The following is a 17512-nucleotide window of genomic DNA, read 5'->3' on the forward strand; positions in this document are numbered from 1 at the left end:
CTGGATTTATTCTTGAGCATATTTATTCTTGAGCAACCTACTAATGGTAGGTTTTATGTTACTCAGATAATAACTTTTCTATTCTTTATGCATGCAGAACGATTTTTTTTTTCTCTATTGAAACCTAGGAATGTAAGAGGAGTTAACACACTATGCCCTGCTTGGTAACCAATATTTATCACTTTGTTTTGCCTTTCACTGTTCTTTCCCATGAAAATGAATAACAGGCGTTTCTCTGTATGGTCAAAAATACTAGGAAATAAACATTTCCATGTGTGATACAAAGGATTCTGAAACTGCTTTTGAACGTTTTTGCCCATATTTGTCTGCTTGTGAGAGACTCCAGCATTTGCAGACAAAATATGAGGAAGGAGCACAACCCTTGAAAAAACAGAGCAAGGGTCTTTTCACTTAAGTCTGACCCTGTGCAAGAGCTCCACTGCTTTTAGAACATGGGTAGCTTGTAATGACAGTTTAAAGAACGTGTACTATACATGGCCCCAAAGAGTCATCATCTATGCAGGTATTGTGTCCTGATTGTTTTTTCTAGTCACACCTTAAGATGGAGTGACCTGAAGTACAGGCCAGCAAGGCTGTGGGAGCTGAGAGCTGTTAGAGTGCTACAACTTCAGTATCCTCTGTCCCAGACAAACCATCCGTGTCAAAGATTTCCCTTGCGTCAGTGTCCTGGCATTCTCTCAGCTTAATGTTGGACCATGAAAATATAAGATTGCAGAGGTCAGCATTACAGCATATTTCTGTCCTTTATTATCTGGAGTGACTGAACTGCTGTGTGATTTGTGATGATGTTAAACTTACTGCCAAAGGCATAGTATTTTGTGACCTCATGCCCTGGTTTATATCAAGCTTGCTTCTTTATTTCTCACTAGCTGAATATTTTGCACCCATGGCACTGTCTGTTGAGTTAAATATAGTACAGAAGCTTGATTAACTATTTCCACCAAATCATCTGTCTGTAGATGGGATGTGGAAGTTCTTAGTTCATTGATTTAACGTACATTTTGGATCAGAGATAAGCAGTGAAATAGTCCCCTTCAAAAGATTTCCCTAGAGAGACTCTTCAGCCAAATGATCATTGTGAGCCTACTGACTGAACTCTGGCAGTTGTGGATCTGAGAAATGAGTAGATGTATCAAAGTAAGCAAAATCTGAAACATTCTGTCCTCATCAGCATTGGCATTGCTTTATATAGCACATCATATGAGAGTCACCTGGCTCCATTTTGACCTGTGCAATCCTTTCTTTTTACCAAAAAGAAGCTCCCAGTGATGAATTCTTACTACATGGTTTCTTGCTACCCAAGGAAACAAACCAGCTTGCCTCCTTTAAGCAGGCCATGGCTGGCTTCTTTGCCTGCTTCTTTGGACATACTAAATTAGCATACCAATGAAACAGGACAGAGAGATGTCAAAAATATGCAAACATGGAAAATATTTTCATATCCAGATGATCTAATGTGTCTGTCATACAGTCTGTTGTCCATGGCTCAGTAGGCTGCTTGGGTTCAACCTGCCTGACCATCCACTGTTCACAGGGACATCTGAACATACTTACCACCTTCTTGAAAAAAAAAAAACAACAAAAAAAAACCCATGAGGATCGTCATTAGCAGTGTTCTTCAGAATACGTGTTTTTGTACATCATTTGAGGGACCACACTCACAAGGTTGCACATCTGGTGGTATCACAGAATCAGGGAATGGTTGAGGTTGGAAGGGACCTCTGGAAGTCATCTGGTCCAACCAACCTGCTCAGGCAGGGACACCTAGAGCAGGTTGCCCAGAACCATGTACAGACTGCTTCTGAAGATCTCCAAGGAGGGAGACTCCACAACCTCTCTGGACAACCTGTTCCAGTGCTCACTCACCCACACAGTAAAGAAGTGTTTCTTGATGTTTAGATGGAACCTCTTGTGTTCCAGTTTGTACCCATTTCCTCTTGTCTTGTCACTGGGCACCACTGAAAAGAGCCTGTCTTTTTCATCTTTGCACATTCCCTTCAGGCACCAACCTTATAAACATAGTCTGTAGACTATGTCTATACTTTCCCACCAGGACTCCTAGATTTTTTTGTGCTGATCTGCTTTCCAGCTGGGTGACCCCCAACATGTACTTGTGCCTGGGGTTGTTCCTCACTAGTCTTTCAACTAGTCTTTCATCCTAGTTGTTGGGACCTGGAATTCCACAAGGCTGGTTTTGCTGGTTAAAACTAAGGCAAAGAAGGCATTCAGTACTTTGGCCCCTTCACTATGACCAGGCCCCCTGTTCCATTCGGTAGAGGGCCTACGTTCTCTCAAGACTTCCTTTTGTTATTGATGTACCTGTAGAAGCCTTTCTTGTTGCCCTTGACATCCCTGGCCATATCTAATTTTACATGGGCTTTAGCTTTCCTAACTCCATCCCTGGATGCTCAGACAGTGTTTCTGTATTCCTCCTAGATTGCTTGTCCTTGTTTTCAACCTCTTCAGGCTTCCTTTCTGTGTTTTAAGTTTGGCCAGCAGCTCCTTACTCATCCACTCAGGCCTCCTGACATTTTTGATTGACTTCCTTTTTGTTCAGATGCATTACTCTTGAGCTTGAATATTAAGTAGCTTTCTTGTGCCTCTCTTCCCTCTAGGTCCTTATCCCTTGCGACTCTTTATGGTCTTTATGGTATGATCTTTAAGGTCCCTTCAACCCAAACCATTCTATGATTCCCTGGTTCTTGCAGGAAAAGATGTAGGAATCTGCAGGAGATGGCATGGAGTACAAAGTCAAGATGAACCACTATCAGAATATGTTTGTGTCTATTTCTTTAGCCACATGGCGCTAATATGCATGCTTCCATTTTTAAGCACGCAGCTTTAGTTCCATTTGTGTCACTGAAACTCTGACACTTTCTTGTTCAAAAGTAAAATAGTGTGTTCTTGAAGAGAACTATTGGTCACATACTTACTTACTGTGTCTGTTAGACTTGCACATGTGCTTAAATTTAAGCATGGGCATTTGGATTAAGAAGATTAGGACTTACTCTTTGAAGAAGAAGCTATTATCCTAAGCCTAATATATATATTATCCTCCTATATTAACTCCTATGTTTTCCAGAACGTGTGTGCTAAGCCTAATATATATATGCACACACGATCTGGAAAACATAGGAGTTCATTTAGTCTTATTATTTAATATTTAATGTCAGTTTTTCACACACATTCTATCCTCTGTATCATCATTTAACAGTGTGGATAAAACAGTTAATATTTCATATGACAATTTATAATCTTCGTTACAAGAACAGAGCTAAAAGCTTATGATAAAACATCAAGAAAACATATCATTCCTATATGAATTGCTAGTGTCTGGTATATATTTCACAGAGACATATTCCATGCCACACAAATTATTCAGCACATATGTGGTCATATGAGTATGTCTGCATCACAATATTAATTGAAAGAATCTATTAATGTCAGTGATATTGATATATATTATTTTAAAAATCTTTTATAAGCCCTGCCTTATAAAACCCTCTTATCTATACAGTGATCCAGTGTAAACATATGCCCATTTTACCTTTCTGTTTTATTCTCTTTTTTTATTTAGTGAGTAACAATGTTGTTAAGGATGCTTCTGTCCATTGTAAACTGTACAATTTAAAATATAAAATGTACACCTAAATTTTTATGAAATGGCTGTGGAAATATGTGAAAATCCTTTCAACAGGATAGTGTGAATGTTCCATTTGTGTAGTATTAGGCTTTTTGTATTTATTTATTGTTCCTTTTGACAGAAATATTTTAAAAAGGACTTACAGGTACTTTATCAGGAATGTAATGATAGGACAAGGAGTAACAGCTTTAACATGAAAGAGGGTAGATTTAGATTGGATAGAAGGAGGAAATTCTTTATTATGAGGGTGGTGGGGCACTGGAACAGGTTGTCCAGAGAAGCTGTGTATATCCCATCCCTGGAGGTGTTCAGGGCCAGGTTGGATGGGGCTTTGAGCAACCTGGTCTAGTGGGAGTTGTTCCAACTAGGGGATTGATACTGCATGATCTTTAAGGTCCCTTCCAACCCAAACCGTTCTATGATTCTAAAACATTGGCATTTCTGTAGTTCCTAGCTAACATTTGAAGATTCTTGATCTGAGTTAGAGTTACTTAATGGAGAGGATTGGATTTGTCCAGAGTCAGGATCCTGCTTTTTTATGGAAAGAGGAAAAACATACAATGTACACTAGTATTTATCAGAATTTTGGAGTGTTTTTAGCTCCAAGTCATTACGAGAATGTAACAGATAACTTTCTTCTGACTAATACAAAGTTATTCTTTTAAACATATCCATTAAGTGTATGTCCCAGTGCTCTTAAAAAAGTTCTTGTCTGTACTTTTCATGGTTGATTTATGCATGATGAGTTTTTAAAGCAAAAGTAATTTTCTGTACAGGTAGTTTATATTACAATAACGGAAGTGTGACAAGAACTCGCAAGAACAAATAATATTAGTGTTTTGTTTTGTTTTGTTTTTCATTTTAAGTATTCAGTAGATGTTAATGTGAATGCTGCTCTACAACTATGGAACAAGAATAAAATCAAACAGAATAGTCAGGAAGGACATACAAAGATCATTGAGACCAGCTGTCAGACTACTTCGGGGCTGACCCAAAGTTAAAGCAATACCATTAAAAGCATTATGCAAATACCTCTTAAACAAGGACGGGCAGGCATGGGACTTCAATAACCTCTATAGGAAGCCTGTTTCAGTGTCTGACTGCCCCCTGCATAAAGAAGTTTTTCCTAATGTCTAGTCTGAACCTCCCCTGGCGCAGGCATTCTCACACAACCTGTCACTAGATAGCAGGGAGAAAAGATGAGCACCTCCCTCTGAATATTTAACTCAGTTAAAAGGGGCAGGGGGGAAACCAACAGGCAAACCCTGGACACATTTTGTTAAAAAAATGAGGAACTGTTGTTTAATTTTAAATTAAAAAAATAGCTAACTACTTCATTGAAGTTAATTAAAAGAGTACAAAAGAGTAACCATGGCGTAAACTGGCACCCAGACATGCAGCAGTGCATGTGTGCTTTATTTGCATGCGTGCTGAAGACCCATTGCACTCCCCTTGGGTGTGAAGGGAACTTAAACTGCTGAAGCGGCATGATAGGAGCCAGAGGGCAGTTGAAGGGTACATGCCTGTTTCTAGGGTTGTTGTTTTTCTTCACTTGTTTTCAGTACTTCTTCAGTTACTGAAGACCTGAGTTAACATCCACCCCAAAGTGAAAGAGCAGAAGATAGGCTATTTCTCTGTGTATTAATGCAAGCTCTTCCCCTTCTCCTAACCTGTATGCTTTTAGTGTTCTGAAAAGTCTCTGTCAATAATCATCTTTCCCACACTCTGTCCTGCTTTGCTAACTTGCCTCTGAGCATGATGGACTCCTGTAACTGTTGTGTGATGAGTGAGACTGAAGTGGATGATGAAGTGCCTTAAAAGATGGTAATGGGGATAGTTTTTTTGGTATTAAGGCCCTTGTATTGTCCCTGAAGGTGACTGCTTGAGATACAGCTCTTATGCAGAAAACCATACCAAACCAAATAGTTTTACTACTTTGGCGATGTTCAGTTAGCAGAAAGGAGCACTGCAGCTTTCTTCCTAGTTCCCCAGTGCTTTTGGAAGCCTGCTTCAAACATATGTTTGAGGACCAGAAATTGAGAGGGAAAGGAGCAAGAGTCTCTTGCATTCTCTTCTTACCTTTGCCCACAGATGCAAAGCTGTAAGAACTGCACTTATGGGGTTAAGAGCAAAAATAAGCACAAGAACACCAGACTTAGCACATCTATTTTCCATCCGCATTACTGGCTGTTATCCAAAGTGCTACTTGGGCTAATTGCATTCGAACTCCACATAGCAAGACTAAAATAGGATTATTTGCAAAGACTCCAGCTGTAGTATACTTGGCCTCACCTTTGTGCCGTCCATTCAGAAGGCACGTACAGAAGTTTTGAAAAAGCTTTTTATTTGAAGAGGCTATTTGGTCTTATCTTTTTCCCTGTGACAGCAAGAAAAGAAGGATGCAGTAAATCCTAAAGGCTTCTTGACCTCGGTAAAGTTTCAGACCTCAGCTGCTCCTGGAAACTTGTTGCGGGCAAGACACATCTTGCCTACGTCCCATTGTATGAGGGTCAGAAGATTAATTCAGGCTTGCATCCTAGGCTTCAGCCATCCAGGAGAGACAAATGTGACTGGAGATGCCCACTGTCACAGCTGACAAAGAAATTCAAAATCTAGTTTACACTAGGTGCTGGAGTATTAGATGTGGTTCCTGCCTTAAATTATGACATTATCAATTTCACTTTAGAGAGAGGAATTTTATTCTGAAATGGAGATGATTTTTGATGGAGACCTAGAAGACAGCTCCTGGCTTTCAGTGATGATGGTTGCTCCCAAGTACTGTTTTGATCAGTATAGCTTTACTCCAAAGGCTTGTTGCAGTTACTCAGTTTGCTTTGCAGGGTTATTCCAAAAAAAATCAGTAAAATTCAGAGACTTTGGACTGAGTAGGGGAAGCATTTATCACTGGTTTACAATATTTTTTTTTTCCCTGATGGGCAGTGAAAAAGCCTCTTTGCATTTTATTCAGCTGCATTTGTCTGTCACTGATGTGGGATTAATTTTAATCTGCAACTAATGAACTACAGTGGGTTTACACATGTACATTTCAGAATGTACTGAAACAGACAAAAAGAAAATATTCACAATAGAAGATGTGTCCCATATTCTTTGCTGTTCTCCCTGCCAATTTAGCAGTTACGTGGAATCTTCTCTCCTCTGAGTGCCAGACTGTTCGAAAGTGATTGTTTCCTGGGACTTAACATCTGAAGAATTATCCTCATACCGTATTTAAAAGCTTAACCTGATCTTCCAACAGAGTTTAGTTGGGCTAGTCATGTATTCACTTGGAGTGTTGTTTCTTTTTAATACATTGAGAATTTCACCAGTCTGCCATTCATATTACAACTGATCCATGTCATAATCCTCTCAAATCAAGATGATTAAAGAATTACTCAATTTTGAAAACTCTTTGTGCAAATTTTAAAGACACCACTTCTTAGAACAAATTCAGTAGTCTGCAAGCTGGTGCTTCAGTTTTTGTAAACTTTAAGGCTTTAAAGAGTATTGAATATATTATATGCAACAGTAATTGCAACTGGAAATATGAGGTTTAGATCTTTGATTAGTGCAGCTGTTTCAGTAGAATTTAGGCTTATAAAAGTGATACCAAAGACATATTTAGTTATCATTATCTTGATTTGAGATTGAAACAACAACAGCAATACCCTACTCATTTTTTTTTTTTGGTTTGCAGCACTCTGTAAATACTGCTTTAAGAAATTGAACAGGAAAGTAGTGAATTTAGAAGCATAATAGAAAATTCTTGTAAGGGAGCACTCTCAATTTTATGGCCTATTCTGTTCAAATGCAGTAGGTTAATTGTGATCACACTGCTTGGAAAGTAACTCCCCATCCAAACTACCAAACAAGTTATAGATGTAATAGAATGTGAAGTTTTACTTCTGGCTATGATTTGGAAGAGTGTTATAGTGGAGATGGGCTAAGTCACTTCACAGTTTTTCACATCTAGTTTTGGGTATTATGAGGCCTTAGAAATTAGCAATCATTTCAATCTCTTGATGTTACAGTTGGCTAAAAAAGGGAAGAAAGAAGCCAACCCTTAATTAAAGGGAAAGCTGCACAGAACATCAGGTATGGCAGCTGCTCCTGCTATCATACTCTGAATTTGTTTCAATAAAATTGTGAACTTGTGAAAGAGTATACTTCTGAACTACTGCTTGTCAGCTGTGCATTGTGAACTAGAGCTGCTGTTCTCCATGTTGTCCTGCTGACAACTTTTCTTACTGAAAAACTGTACTTGAAACAGAGATGGATAGACCAGCTCATTGTTGGTTTGTTGTCAGTGCAGATAATAACTATGCTGAAAAAAGGGAGTTCATCTTGTTTCTTTTTTTTGCAGAGATTTTACAGGACCTGGAGGTTTATTCCATGCATAATAGGAGATAGAATTGCAGTCTCAATAAGAAGTGAGAACCCTTGCTGCTGTTAGTTTGTATTATTATTACAGAATCACAGTAGCCAGAATATGCTGATGCCAGTGGGGAACTGAGGTGATGGTAACCCTTGTGGCCTTCTCCAAGTACGTCATGCTTCTTTAGGTTTGCTTTTGCTAAGATGAGTACATTGAAAAAGTGAGCAAATAGTACTGGGCAACAGGTAAGCCATGGTGCTTAACTCACTGCAGGATAGAGTGTAGGTGTACTGACTCGGTTTGGAGTGACTAGAACAGAACAGACTTTTCAGGGCTTTGCTTTGTGACAATTAAGACCTTAGGACCAAGCTGTACCCAAGCAAACACTGACTTATGGAATGGACATGGAATTCAAAAAGCTAATGCTAAACAGGATTTGCTTTATTAATTGCAAAATGTGAATGATCTTAACGATACGTCATTTTAAAAAAATGAATAAAGCAGATGCTTAGAAACAAAGAGAATAAATGAGGTGAACAACCAAAGTAGGGGTAAGGAAGAAAAAAACTCATATTATGACATGCAGTCCTTTATTTTTGTAGCTGTTTATGTACAAAGATGAATGAGCTGTTGCAGCTGATGAAGGCAGCTTTTCCTTTGCACTAACACTACCACATTTCTTATCAATAAAGGGAACTGCTTTGTACAAGGTCAAACTCTAGAAGTACCTTTGGCAGTTTCTGTTGTGATATTGAGAAGTCAGCAATCTATAGTAGTATGAAATGTTATTAGAATTTGAATATTTTCTGCACAGAGAAAATAGCTGCTTAGCAGCTTGAGGTTGCAATAGTATCAGGTGAAGAAAAATACATATTTTTTTAAATATTTCCACCAGTTTCATATGCATTTTCCTACTGGTTTCTTTTTAATTCTGATATTTTTTGATGACAGAGGTCACAGGCACACATACACATCCTGCCACCAGGGTGGTGGCTTTTTGTTGGAAATGGGCCTTGATACTTCGAAAAAAAAAATAAATAAATAACAGAAAATTATGTTGTAGACAAGCATAAATGCACATCCTCCCTATTCCTCATAGCAATCTATTCAATTTAATGAGCCACAGATTTTTTACATTTTGTTTTTAATTTGACTTAACATTTTTATGAGACAGCCTCTGTGGTAAGTCACATTAATTTTTTTTTATAGTCACATTAACTTTCTTGCTTACATACGGAGCTTGCAGTTAGTAAATGCCTTTGATTTCCATAAAATATTCAGGGCAGGCTATTATTATGATGATTTTTTATCCCTACTGCTAAACTTCAATCGGTTTCAAATTTGAAATGCATTAATGACTGTATAATGTTGTAATTTGTGCTGCAATAAATCTTTTATAGTTAATGCTTGTTAGGAAAGGAGCTTATACAAGAGCCATTAATTGCTATGTTTAATTATTTAAAATATATAGATTTCTTATGAGTTAGCTCAATGTATAACTCAATTACTATTTAATAAAGTCATATTACTTTCTTGTTTATCAAAGAATACAACAGGATTCCAGCTGAAATACTGAATGGCATCAGACACAAGATGTTTGTGTTGTAGCCAAGTTTTGCTCAAGTTATATCTGCACCAATTCATTGCTTCTTTCTGTACATATTAAGCTGAACGACTGCATGATACAGTGAACATCTGTTTATATAGTCAGTTGACAACATGTATCATGTAAAATGTTGTTAGTCAAAATGTTTTGGGCATTTTAGTTTTACCATTGCTGATTAATGTGCTCTGTACTTACTGGGGGATTAGCCAGAAATATAAAATATCTAGAAAACGTCCCTGATCAGCCAGTGGCAGACTTCCTTTTCACACAGCTGGATTCTCAGGTGCTACAAAGTCAGTATAGCTGGCATGGGTCAGGCAACGGGACAGAGTGGGAAACTGAATATGAAGATCTTATATTGTATTGGTTTTATTTTCTTGTTTACAACTAAGTAATGGAGGTGGAAAAGTAATGATGTCAGTAATACAGTGCCACCTGTTCCTAACTTTGCTGAAATCAACAGAGGACCAAGGCACTAACTGTATGATGTAGGCCTTAGCCATACAGTAGGTGCCAGTGTTTCAACAGCCATATCAACTGACTTTGCTTAAGGCAGCTTGAGTTGGTTCACCACTATTGGTTCACAGCACCAGGTGTTCCCTTTCCCATTAACCCTCACAAGGCTTTAGGGAATTTAGATCTTAAAGCAGTCTGGATTCTCTTGAGATTTCACAGGTCTTTCTCTCTGTGCAATTATGAAGCTGGAGAAGAGGTAAGGCAGAGCACAACTCTTGAAGAAGCTCCATAGGAACACACTCACAGTTAAAGTTTTCATTTACTCCTTCAGCTTGAATTAAAAAAAAAATGTTCTACGAATTCTTTTCCCAGAGTTTTACTAAATGTTTGTTGTAGGAATAAACAATAATAATGAGAAGAAGTCAAGAAAAATACTTGCCTGAGAAAAGTGAGCTTTTTATTTTTTTTTATTGTTGCTATTTGCAGCACCTCTGTCACAAATGGGTATGTATGGGAACATCTGAACATACAATTTCAATTGCAGATAGGTACTAGGAAAATGTCATTCCTCTTCTTAGGATTTCCTGAAGGAAGATTCCTTTAAGATGTTTAAATTGGCATGGGTACGTGCTGTTTTGTTCTTTCCTCTCCTCTAATTCTTTCAAGCTTCTGCTCTTCCACTGCACATAACTTTTTTTTTTTTTTCACTCCTGACAGTGTGTTGCATCCCATTTCTTCCCTAAACTTCCACCAGTGCTTCCTCATCTTCCTGTTTGCTCTTGCATAGTTCCTCATTCCGCATGTTCCTTCTCAGGTTACTCTGCATTCATCTTTTCTCTCTGGGCTCATAACCTCTAGCCTCTGTATATCCTCTCTATCAAGTTGACTACTCTTCCTGAATTCCTTTTTCCTCTTATGATCCACTCTGTGCCCTTCTGTGGATTCTTCTTTCTCCATCTTTCCTGAATTACTGAACACGACCATGCTTTAAAATAATCAGATATAATGGGAGATGACATTAGTGTTTGTTTAGGTTGCCTCACTTCTCTCTGTATAGGATACAGAGATATGGGAAATGGTGGTTTCTAAATTAAGGCAGTCTGTTTTCAGATAGTGACTGGCAAAATCTTTAAAATTCCAGTATCTTCTCATTGTCTGGACACAGAATCACAGAATGGTTGAGATTGGAAGTCATCTGAAGGTTGTCTGGTTCAACTCCTCTGCTCAAGCAGGGACACCTAGAGCAGGTTGCCCAGGACCACGTCCAGACAGTGTTTGAAGGTCTCCAAGGAGAGAGACTCCACAGCTTCTCTGAGCAGCCTGTTTTATTGCCATGGAAAGCACCACAGAAGAAATATCCTTGTAGAAAATCAGGAGACTCTCAGTAATGTTTTGCTTGGCCTATTGTCTGAAGCAGCACTTAGTTTGGCATAGGGAGAACTGAGACCCTAAATGGAAATAAATCCTCTAATTTATACTTGGCAGCAGGCAAAGTAGTAGGGAGACATTTGTGTCTTAAAGTGACCTTTAATTCCTTGCTGCTATCATCTTCTACTCAACTTGGAGCAAATTGGTAGAGTATGCCACTGCTTGACTCTATGGCTTGGACCTATCTTCTTTTTTTACCCCCTTTTAGAGCAGTGTTGCCAGGACCCTGACTTTTGCCACCTCCATCTTTGAAATTTCCAATTAGTTTGAGGCACAGGAAGTTGGAACTAGCTCTTGCATGAGGAGCATGTTTAACCTACAAGATTTTATTAACCATTTGGGGTAGACATAAATGTTCTATCTAATGGAAGTGCTGGGAATTCTTTTTTCAGTGAGATACACTACTTATTTCTAATGTTAGCAGAGGATGTAATATAAGCTTAGAACAGAACAGAATGATGATTTACAAAAATGTTATTTCATGTGATTTATAGTGGTTTCTACAATGCCTTGTTGTTTTTTTCCTCCCTTAGAGAAGTGTGTAGAAACTGACTAATGATTTGGAGACAGAGATGTGAAATATTGCATCAATAAGATTTTTTTTTTTTTAAACCATAAAGCATTTCTGAAATATTGCCTATAAAATAAGATGCAAAAATATCCAACATGTATACATTACATAATTGCTTTTGAGGAGCTGAGTAACTCACTGAATTGGTAATAGTGATTAATATGATCTGCAAACATCTGCAGACAAGATCTTGACACAGAAACCCATAAACAAGGAATACATTGGCCTTTCAATTGCCCTCCTCCAGATATTTTTAGATTCACATGCAAAAAGTGTAAATACTTCTGTCTGAAACAGACTAGCAACATTAATAATGTTTACTTCGAGCTATTTTCTTAATGTTCCCTTTAATCAAGCTAAATATTTTTACATTATTTTACAGATTTTGTATTTCTTTTTTTTTTGTATTTCTTTTCACTTCTGAAAAGAAAGGTATGTGTCCCGATGTAAGCCTAATCTCATTCCTTGCCATTTTCTTTAGAATTTTGGATTTGTTCCACTGTTACAACTTCCCCGTTTTTCAATTAATGTCATTTTTTAGTTCATGCATTTTGGTACATTTCAGACCTAAGTGTTTTTTTCCTTCCCTGACCATTAATGGTACATGTGTTTTGGACATTTGTCTTCCGTACTCTTAATGTTTGCACAGAGATAAATAATTCATTTCTCTTTGGTTGCTGATTTTCAAACTTCCGTATATATTTTTGTCTTTTCTGAAACCAACTAATGACATATTCTGTTGTATGCATTTGAAATATGCTATCATTTTAACTACTTGTTTTCTTTAGAGAACACAGCTGTTCTGAAAATAGTATGATTTCCCATTTTGCCTGAAAACACCGTTCTTGAACTTTTTCAGTGATTTTTGTGACACTTTCTCATCTTTTAGCATCTACCACAAGCAACTCTATGGAAGAGCGGGAATGGTATTTCACTTTAGTGTGCTTTCTACAAAAGACACTAATAGTGGTGTCCTTGAGAGCTGCTAGAAGATTGTGCAGGGCTCTTTTCAACTAATGTCTTCTAATTTATCACCAGATTTCTGAGCAGACACCTGTTAGAAAATGCTCGGTGGAAATCACATTAAGTTTTCAGTTTTTGCTTGTTGAATCCCCCTGTTACGAGCTTCTTGGAAACACTTGTCTGAACGGGAAAGTCAGTTGCATGACTCAGGTAGAAAATGATTGTCTTCTCCTTTCCTACAGCTTGTCTGTTGTGTGGATATTAGTTGCTGGGTTATTCAGCATAGCCCTGAGGCTCCTCTGCTTCTCAAAGGAGAGGTGCTCTAAAACTAAAAACCCTCAACTCTTTGTAGTTTTGGTCTGCATGGCCAACACATGTTCATTTCCCTTGTACCTCTTCTCTTGCCCTGCCTGAGAAGAGCCTCAGCACTAAAGTCCTTTTATCTGTAGAGGACGGATCCCCATTTTTGGTTAAAATAACTGGGGAACTTGAAGATAAAGAGTGTGAAGTGGATTATGACGATATTAAATGCAGTTCTCAGATGCTGATTTTACTTCTTATAGTTCAGTGAGCCAAGGAATCTAGAGCAAGCCACTGAGGTTATTTTTTCAAGATACTTAAGAGAAGGCCTTGAGTTAGAAGGGTCATCAATGGTGGCTTTTAAGGAACATGTTACATTTTCCTCTCAGAATATGGTTGTGATATATATCTCAATCTAATGTCTATGATGAGAGACAATAATGACAATATAGAATAGAATAGCTTCAGTTGGAAGAGACCAACAAAGATCATTGAGTCCAACTGTCAGACTATTTCAGGGCTGACCCCAAATTCAAACATACAATTTAGAGAGTTATTCAGATACCTTTTAAGCAAGGATAGGAAGGCATGGGGCATCAACCTCCTCTCTAGGAACCCTGTGTCTGACTACTCTCTCAGTAAAGAAGTTTTTCATCATGTCTGCTCTGAAACTCTCCTGGAGCAACTTTGAGCCATTCTCACACATCCTGTTAACTAGACACCAGGGAGAAAAGATGAGTACCTCCCCTTCCTTTTCCCCTCCTCAGATAAGATCACCCCTCAACCTCCTTTTGTCTACACTTAACAAACTTAGTATCCTCAGTGTGTCCTCATAGGATATGCCTTCCAGACCTTTTACCAGCTTTGTTGCCATCCTCTGGATCCTTTAAGGTACCTTAAGATCCTTTTTATATTGTGGAGTCCACAACTGCACACAATATTCAAGGTGAGGCTGCACCAGTACTAAATACAGTGGGAGACTTACCCCTTTTGACTGGCTAGTTATATTGGGTTCAATGTACCCCAGAATACGGTTTGCCCTCTTGGCTGCCAGGGCACGCTGCTGAATCATTTTGAGCTTATTGTTGACCAGTATCCCCAGTGCTGCACCCAGTCTGCTCCACCCAGTCTGTACCTGTGTCCAGCATTACTTACCATATCTTGGGCTACATCAAAAGAAGCGTGGCCAGCAGGTTGAGGGAGGTGGTTCTACCCCTCTGCTCTGCTTTAATGAGACCCCATCTAGAGTCCTGAGTTCAGATTTGGGGCTCCCAGCACAAGAAGGAAATGGACCCATTAGAACAAGTCCAGAGAAGGGCCACGAGGATGATCAAAGGTCTGGCGGACCTCTCCTATGAAGACAGGGTGAGGGAGTTGGGCTTGTTAAGCCTGGAGATGAGAAGGCTCCAGGGTGACCTTACAGCGTCCTTCCAGTACCTAAAGGGGGCCTACAGGAGAGCTGGGAGGGACTCTGTCAGGGAGTGGAGTGATAGGATGAGGAGTAATGGCTTTAAATTGAAAGAGGGTAGATTTAGATTAGCTATAAGGAAGAAATTCTTTACTCAGAGAGTGGTGAGGCACTGGCACAGGTTGCCCAGAGAAGTTGTGGAAGTGTTTAAGATGAGGTTGGATGGGGCTTTGAGCAATCCGGTCTAGTGGGAGGTGCCCCTGCCAATGGCAGGGGTGTTGGACTTAGATGATCTTTAAGGTCCCTTCCAATCCAAAACACTGTATGATTCTATGATTTGTTCTTGTTAAATTTCATGCCATTGCTGATGGCCCAGTGCTCCAATCTATCTAGAGTCCTCTGCAAGGCCTCTCATCCCTCAAGAGAGTCAACAGCACCTCCCAGTTTAATATCCTAAGTAAATGTACAAAGGATGCATTTCACTGCTGCATCCAGATCATTGATAAAAAAGTTTAATAGAACTGGCCACAAGTTTGAGCCTTGTGGAACTCCACTAGTGATTGACCACCAGCCAGATGTAGTCCCATTCACTATAACTCTTTGAGCCCTATCATTCAGCCAGTTCTTCACTGTATACCTGTTCATCTCACAACTGGATAGTTTGTCTGGAAGGATACTGTGAAGGACAGTTTCAAAAGCCTTGAAAAATTCAGAAAAGCTACATCCACTGCCTTCCCTTCATCCAGTAAGCAGGTGATCTTAACATAAAAGGATATCAAATTAGTGTTTTTCTTTCATGAATCCATACTGGCTGGGTCTGATGACTGTGTTATCCTTTAAGTGGCTTTCAGTGGTGCCCAGGATAATCTTCTCCATAATATCAGGTAAGAGCAACAGAGCCTTAAGTCCCTTAGCTCACAAAAAATGAGAAATGTGAAATGTATGGATTATTTAGGAAACTACAAGCAGCACCCATGCAGGTGCGTTTTCTTGCTGCTTTTGACCACTATGAGATCTTACTGCTAAATTTGTTGAGTCCCCAGAGGGGATCTGTAATGAGACATGCGCATGTAGATTGTCAAAGGTTTACTATACTGCCAGCAAATACTGTATGCTTTTAGTTGTCTCTGATGGAACATAAAACAACAGGTGAGTTATATTTAATAATCCACCAAAAAAGGGAAAAAAATATAAAAAAAATGAAGTGAAGAAAAGAAAATGGCTATTTCCATGCGAAGTGTGAAGATAAGAAGAAGGACCTTTTTCAAGTTGTGTGAGATACTTAGGATAAGAATTCAGCCTGTAATACCCTGTGTTTTTCTATACACCGGTACTTTCAGAGGACAAGTATTATAGATCTTTGGGCCGGGTGGGAAATTCCAGCAGGACTGACTTCCAAGTACTTGGGCTACTGTGTCTATCACAAAATCTCTCCCCTAAGCTGCATCTAGCAGTCCCAGTCTGGAATATCATTGTGGATATTTCTGTCTCTTCATTTCAAATTGTGACAATACCTTTCATTTCTGGTGCTCTGGTCAGTGGTCTGACAACAGACATATAGGGCATAAGTTGGCACTTTCCCTTGCAGTTATCCATTTTCAGTGGTATAGTATCTCCAAATTAGATAGATGGAGAGAGAGGGAGGTGATTTAGACTAACCCCTGTGTTTTTAATTTCTATGCTCCTTATGCTTTGGAGGGAGGGAAGAGGGAAATGTGCATAACTTGGAAATTGGTTATTTTCTGTATGTACTTGTCTTACTTTGCTAGTTAGCTGATACCAAAAGACCCACATTAAAAACCTTCTAGACCCCCTACTCGTTACTTACACTTGGAAAAAACAAACAAACAAACAAACAAACAAAAAATCAATCCACCCCTAAATGGTGCACAATATTTGCAGAATTGAATATTATTGTAACCATTAACCTCGTTAGCCAGGTGTATGAGATTTTTAAAAGCAGATGAGGAGTTTTAGCTATAACTCTTCTTGTACAGGCTCAAGGGTTGGGGGCAGCATGAATTCCAACTGTCTTTGTTTATCTTTTGCTCCTGTCCTGGTTCACTGTGTTTGTTGTTGATTCAGAGCCTGAAATTTTTATTAGATGTGTGTTATGCTAATTTCAAGAGGGTGCTATCACTGACTATAGAACTAGAACTAATATGTTGTTATTGTAACATATTAAGTTCAGCTCTACTCCCAACCTCTCCTAAAACTGAAGGAACTCAAGATCCAGGTTTTGCTTAATCTCTCTGTTTTCTTTCCCTTCCCCAAATGATGTAGCATGTAATTACTTGTTATTAAAAAGGAAAGGAAAACAATTTGAGAGTAATGGGACATTAAAACCATTAAAAAAACTATATAGAGAATGGTGGGTCAGCTCAGAAACCTGCTCTAAGCAAAACCGAGTGCAGTTCAGTAGTTGTGCCACACAGTGTCATAGTTGGACTTCACTTCCTTCCACTCTGCATCTTTTCCCATTGTAGGTGACGGGATTTACAAAGTTAGAGAAGAGCAGTCTGAAATGTGGGGAGCAGCTGAAGTGCAGGAAGATGAAGACACTCACGTAGAAGTTCCTCTGGACCAGGTATTGATCAAACTTTAAATAAATGTTTTGTGTTTGTTTGTTTGTTTCACAGGTTGCGTGTGTTGTTTATTCTTTCCCCAATTTCTTTCAGGAGCACAGCAGCATTTTTTTTTGGGGGGGGGGGGGTGATTATAACTGCTCAACAATAGAGCTTCAC

The 17512-nt window shown here is 38.8% G+C and overlaps 1 protein-coding gene across 3 annotated transcripts in view; it reads left to right on the forward strand.

Annotated features, from left to right (window-relative positions):
- DCDC2 (doublecortin domain containing 2) overlaps positions 1-17512 on the forward strand; it is a 63852-nt gene that overhangs the window by 36532 nt on the left and 9808 nt on the right. For all 3 annotated transcript variants that reach the window (XM_066992059.1, XM_013184868.3, XM_048075802.2), the window contains one exon: positions 17255-17355. In XM_066992059.1, the coding sequence (XP_066848160.1) occupies positions 17255-17355 (101 nt within the window). The remainder of the gene's footprint in view (positions 1-17254; positions 17356-17512) is intronic.

This window comes from Anser cygnoides, chromosome 2 (genome assembly GCF_040182565.1).
Source record: "Anser cygnoides isolate HZ-2024a breed goose chromosome 2, Taihu_goose_T2T_genome, whole genome shotgun sequence".
In the NCBI taxonomy this organism is placed as follows: Eukaryota; Metazoa; Chordata; class Aves; order Anseriformes; family Anatidae; genus Anser; species Anser cygnoides.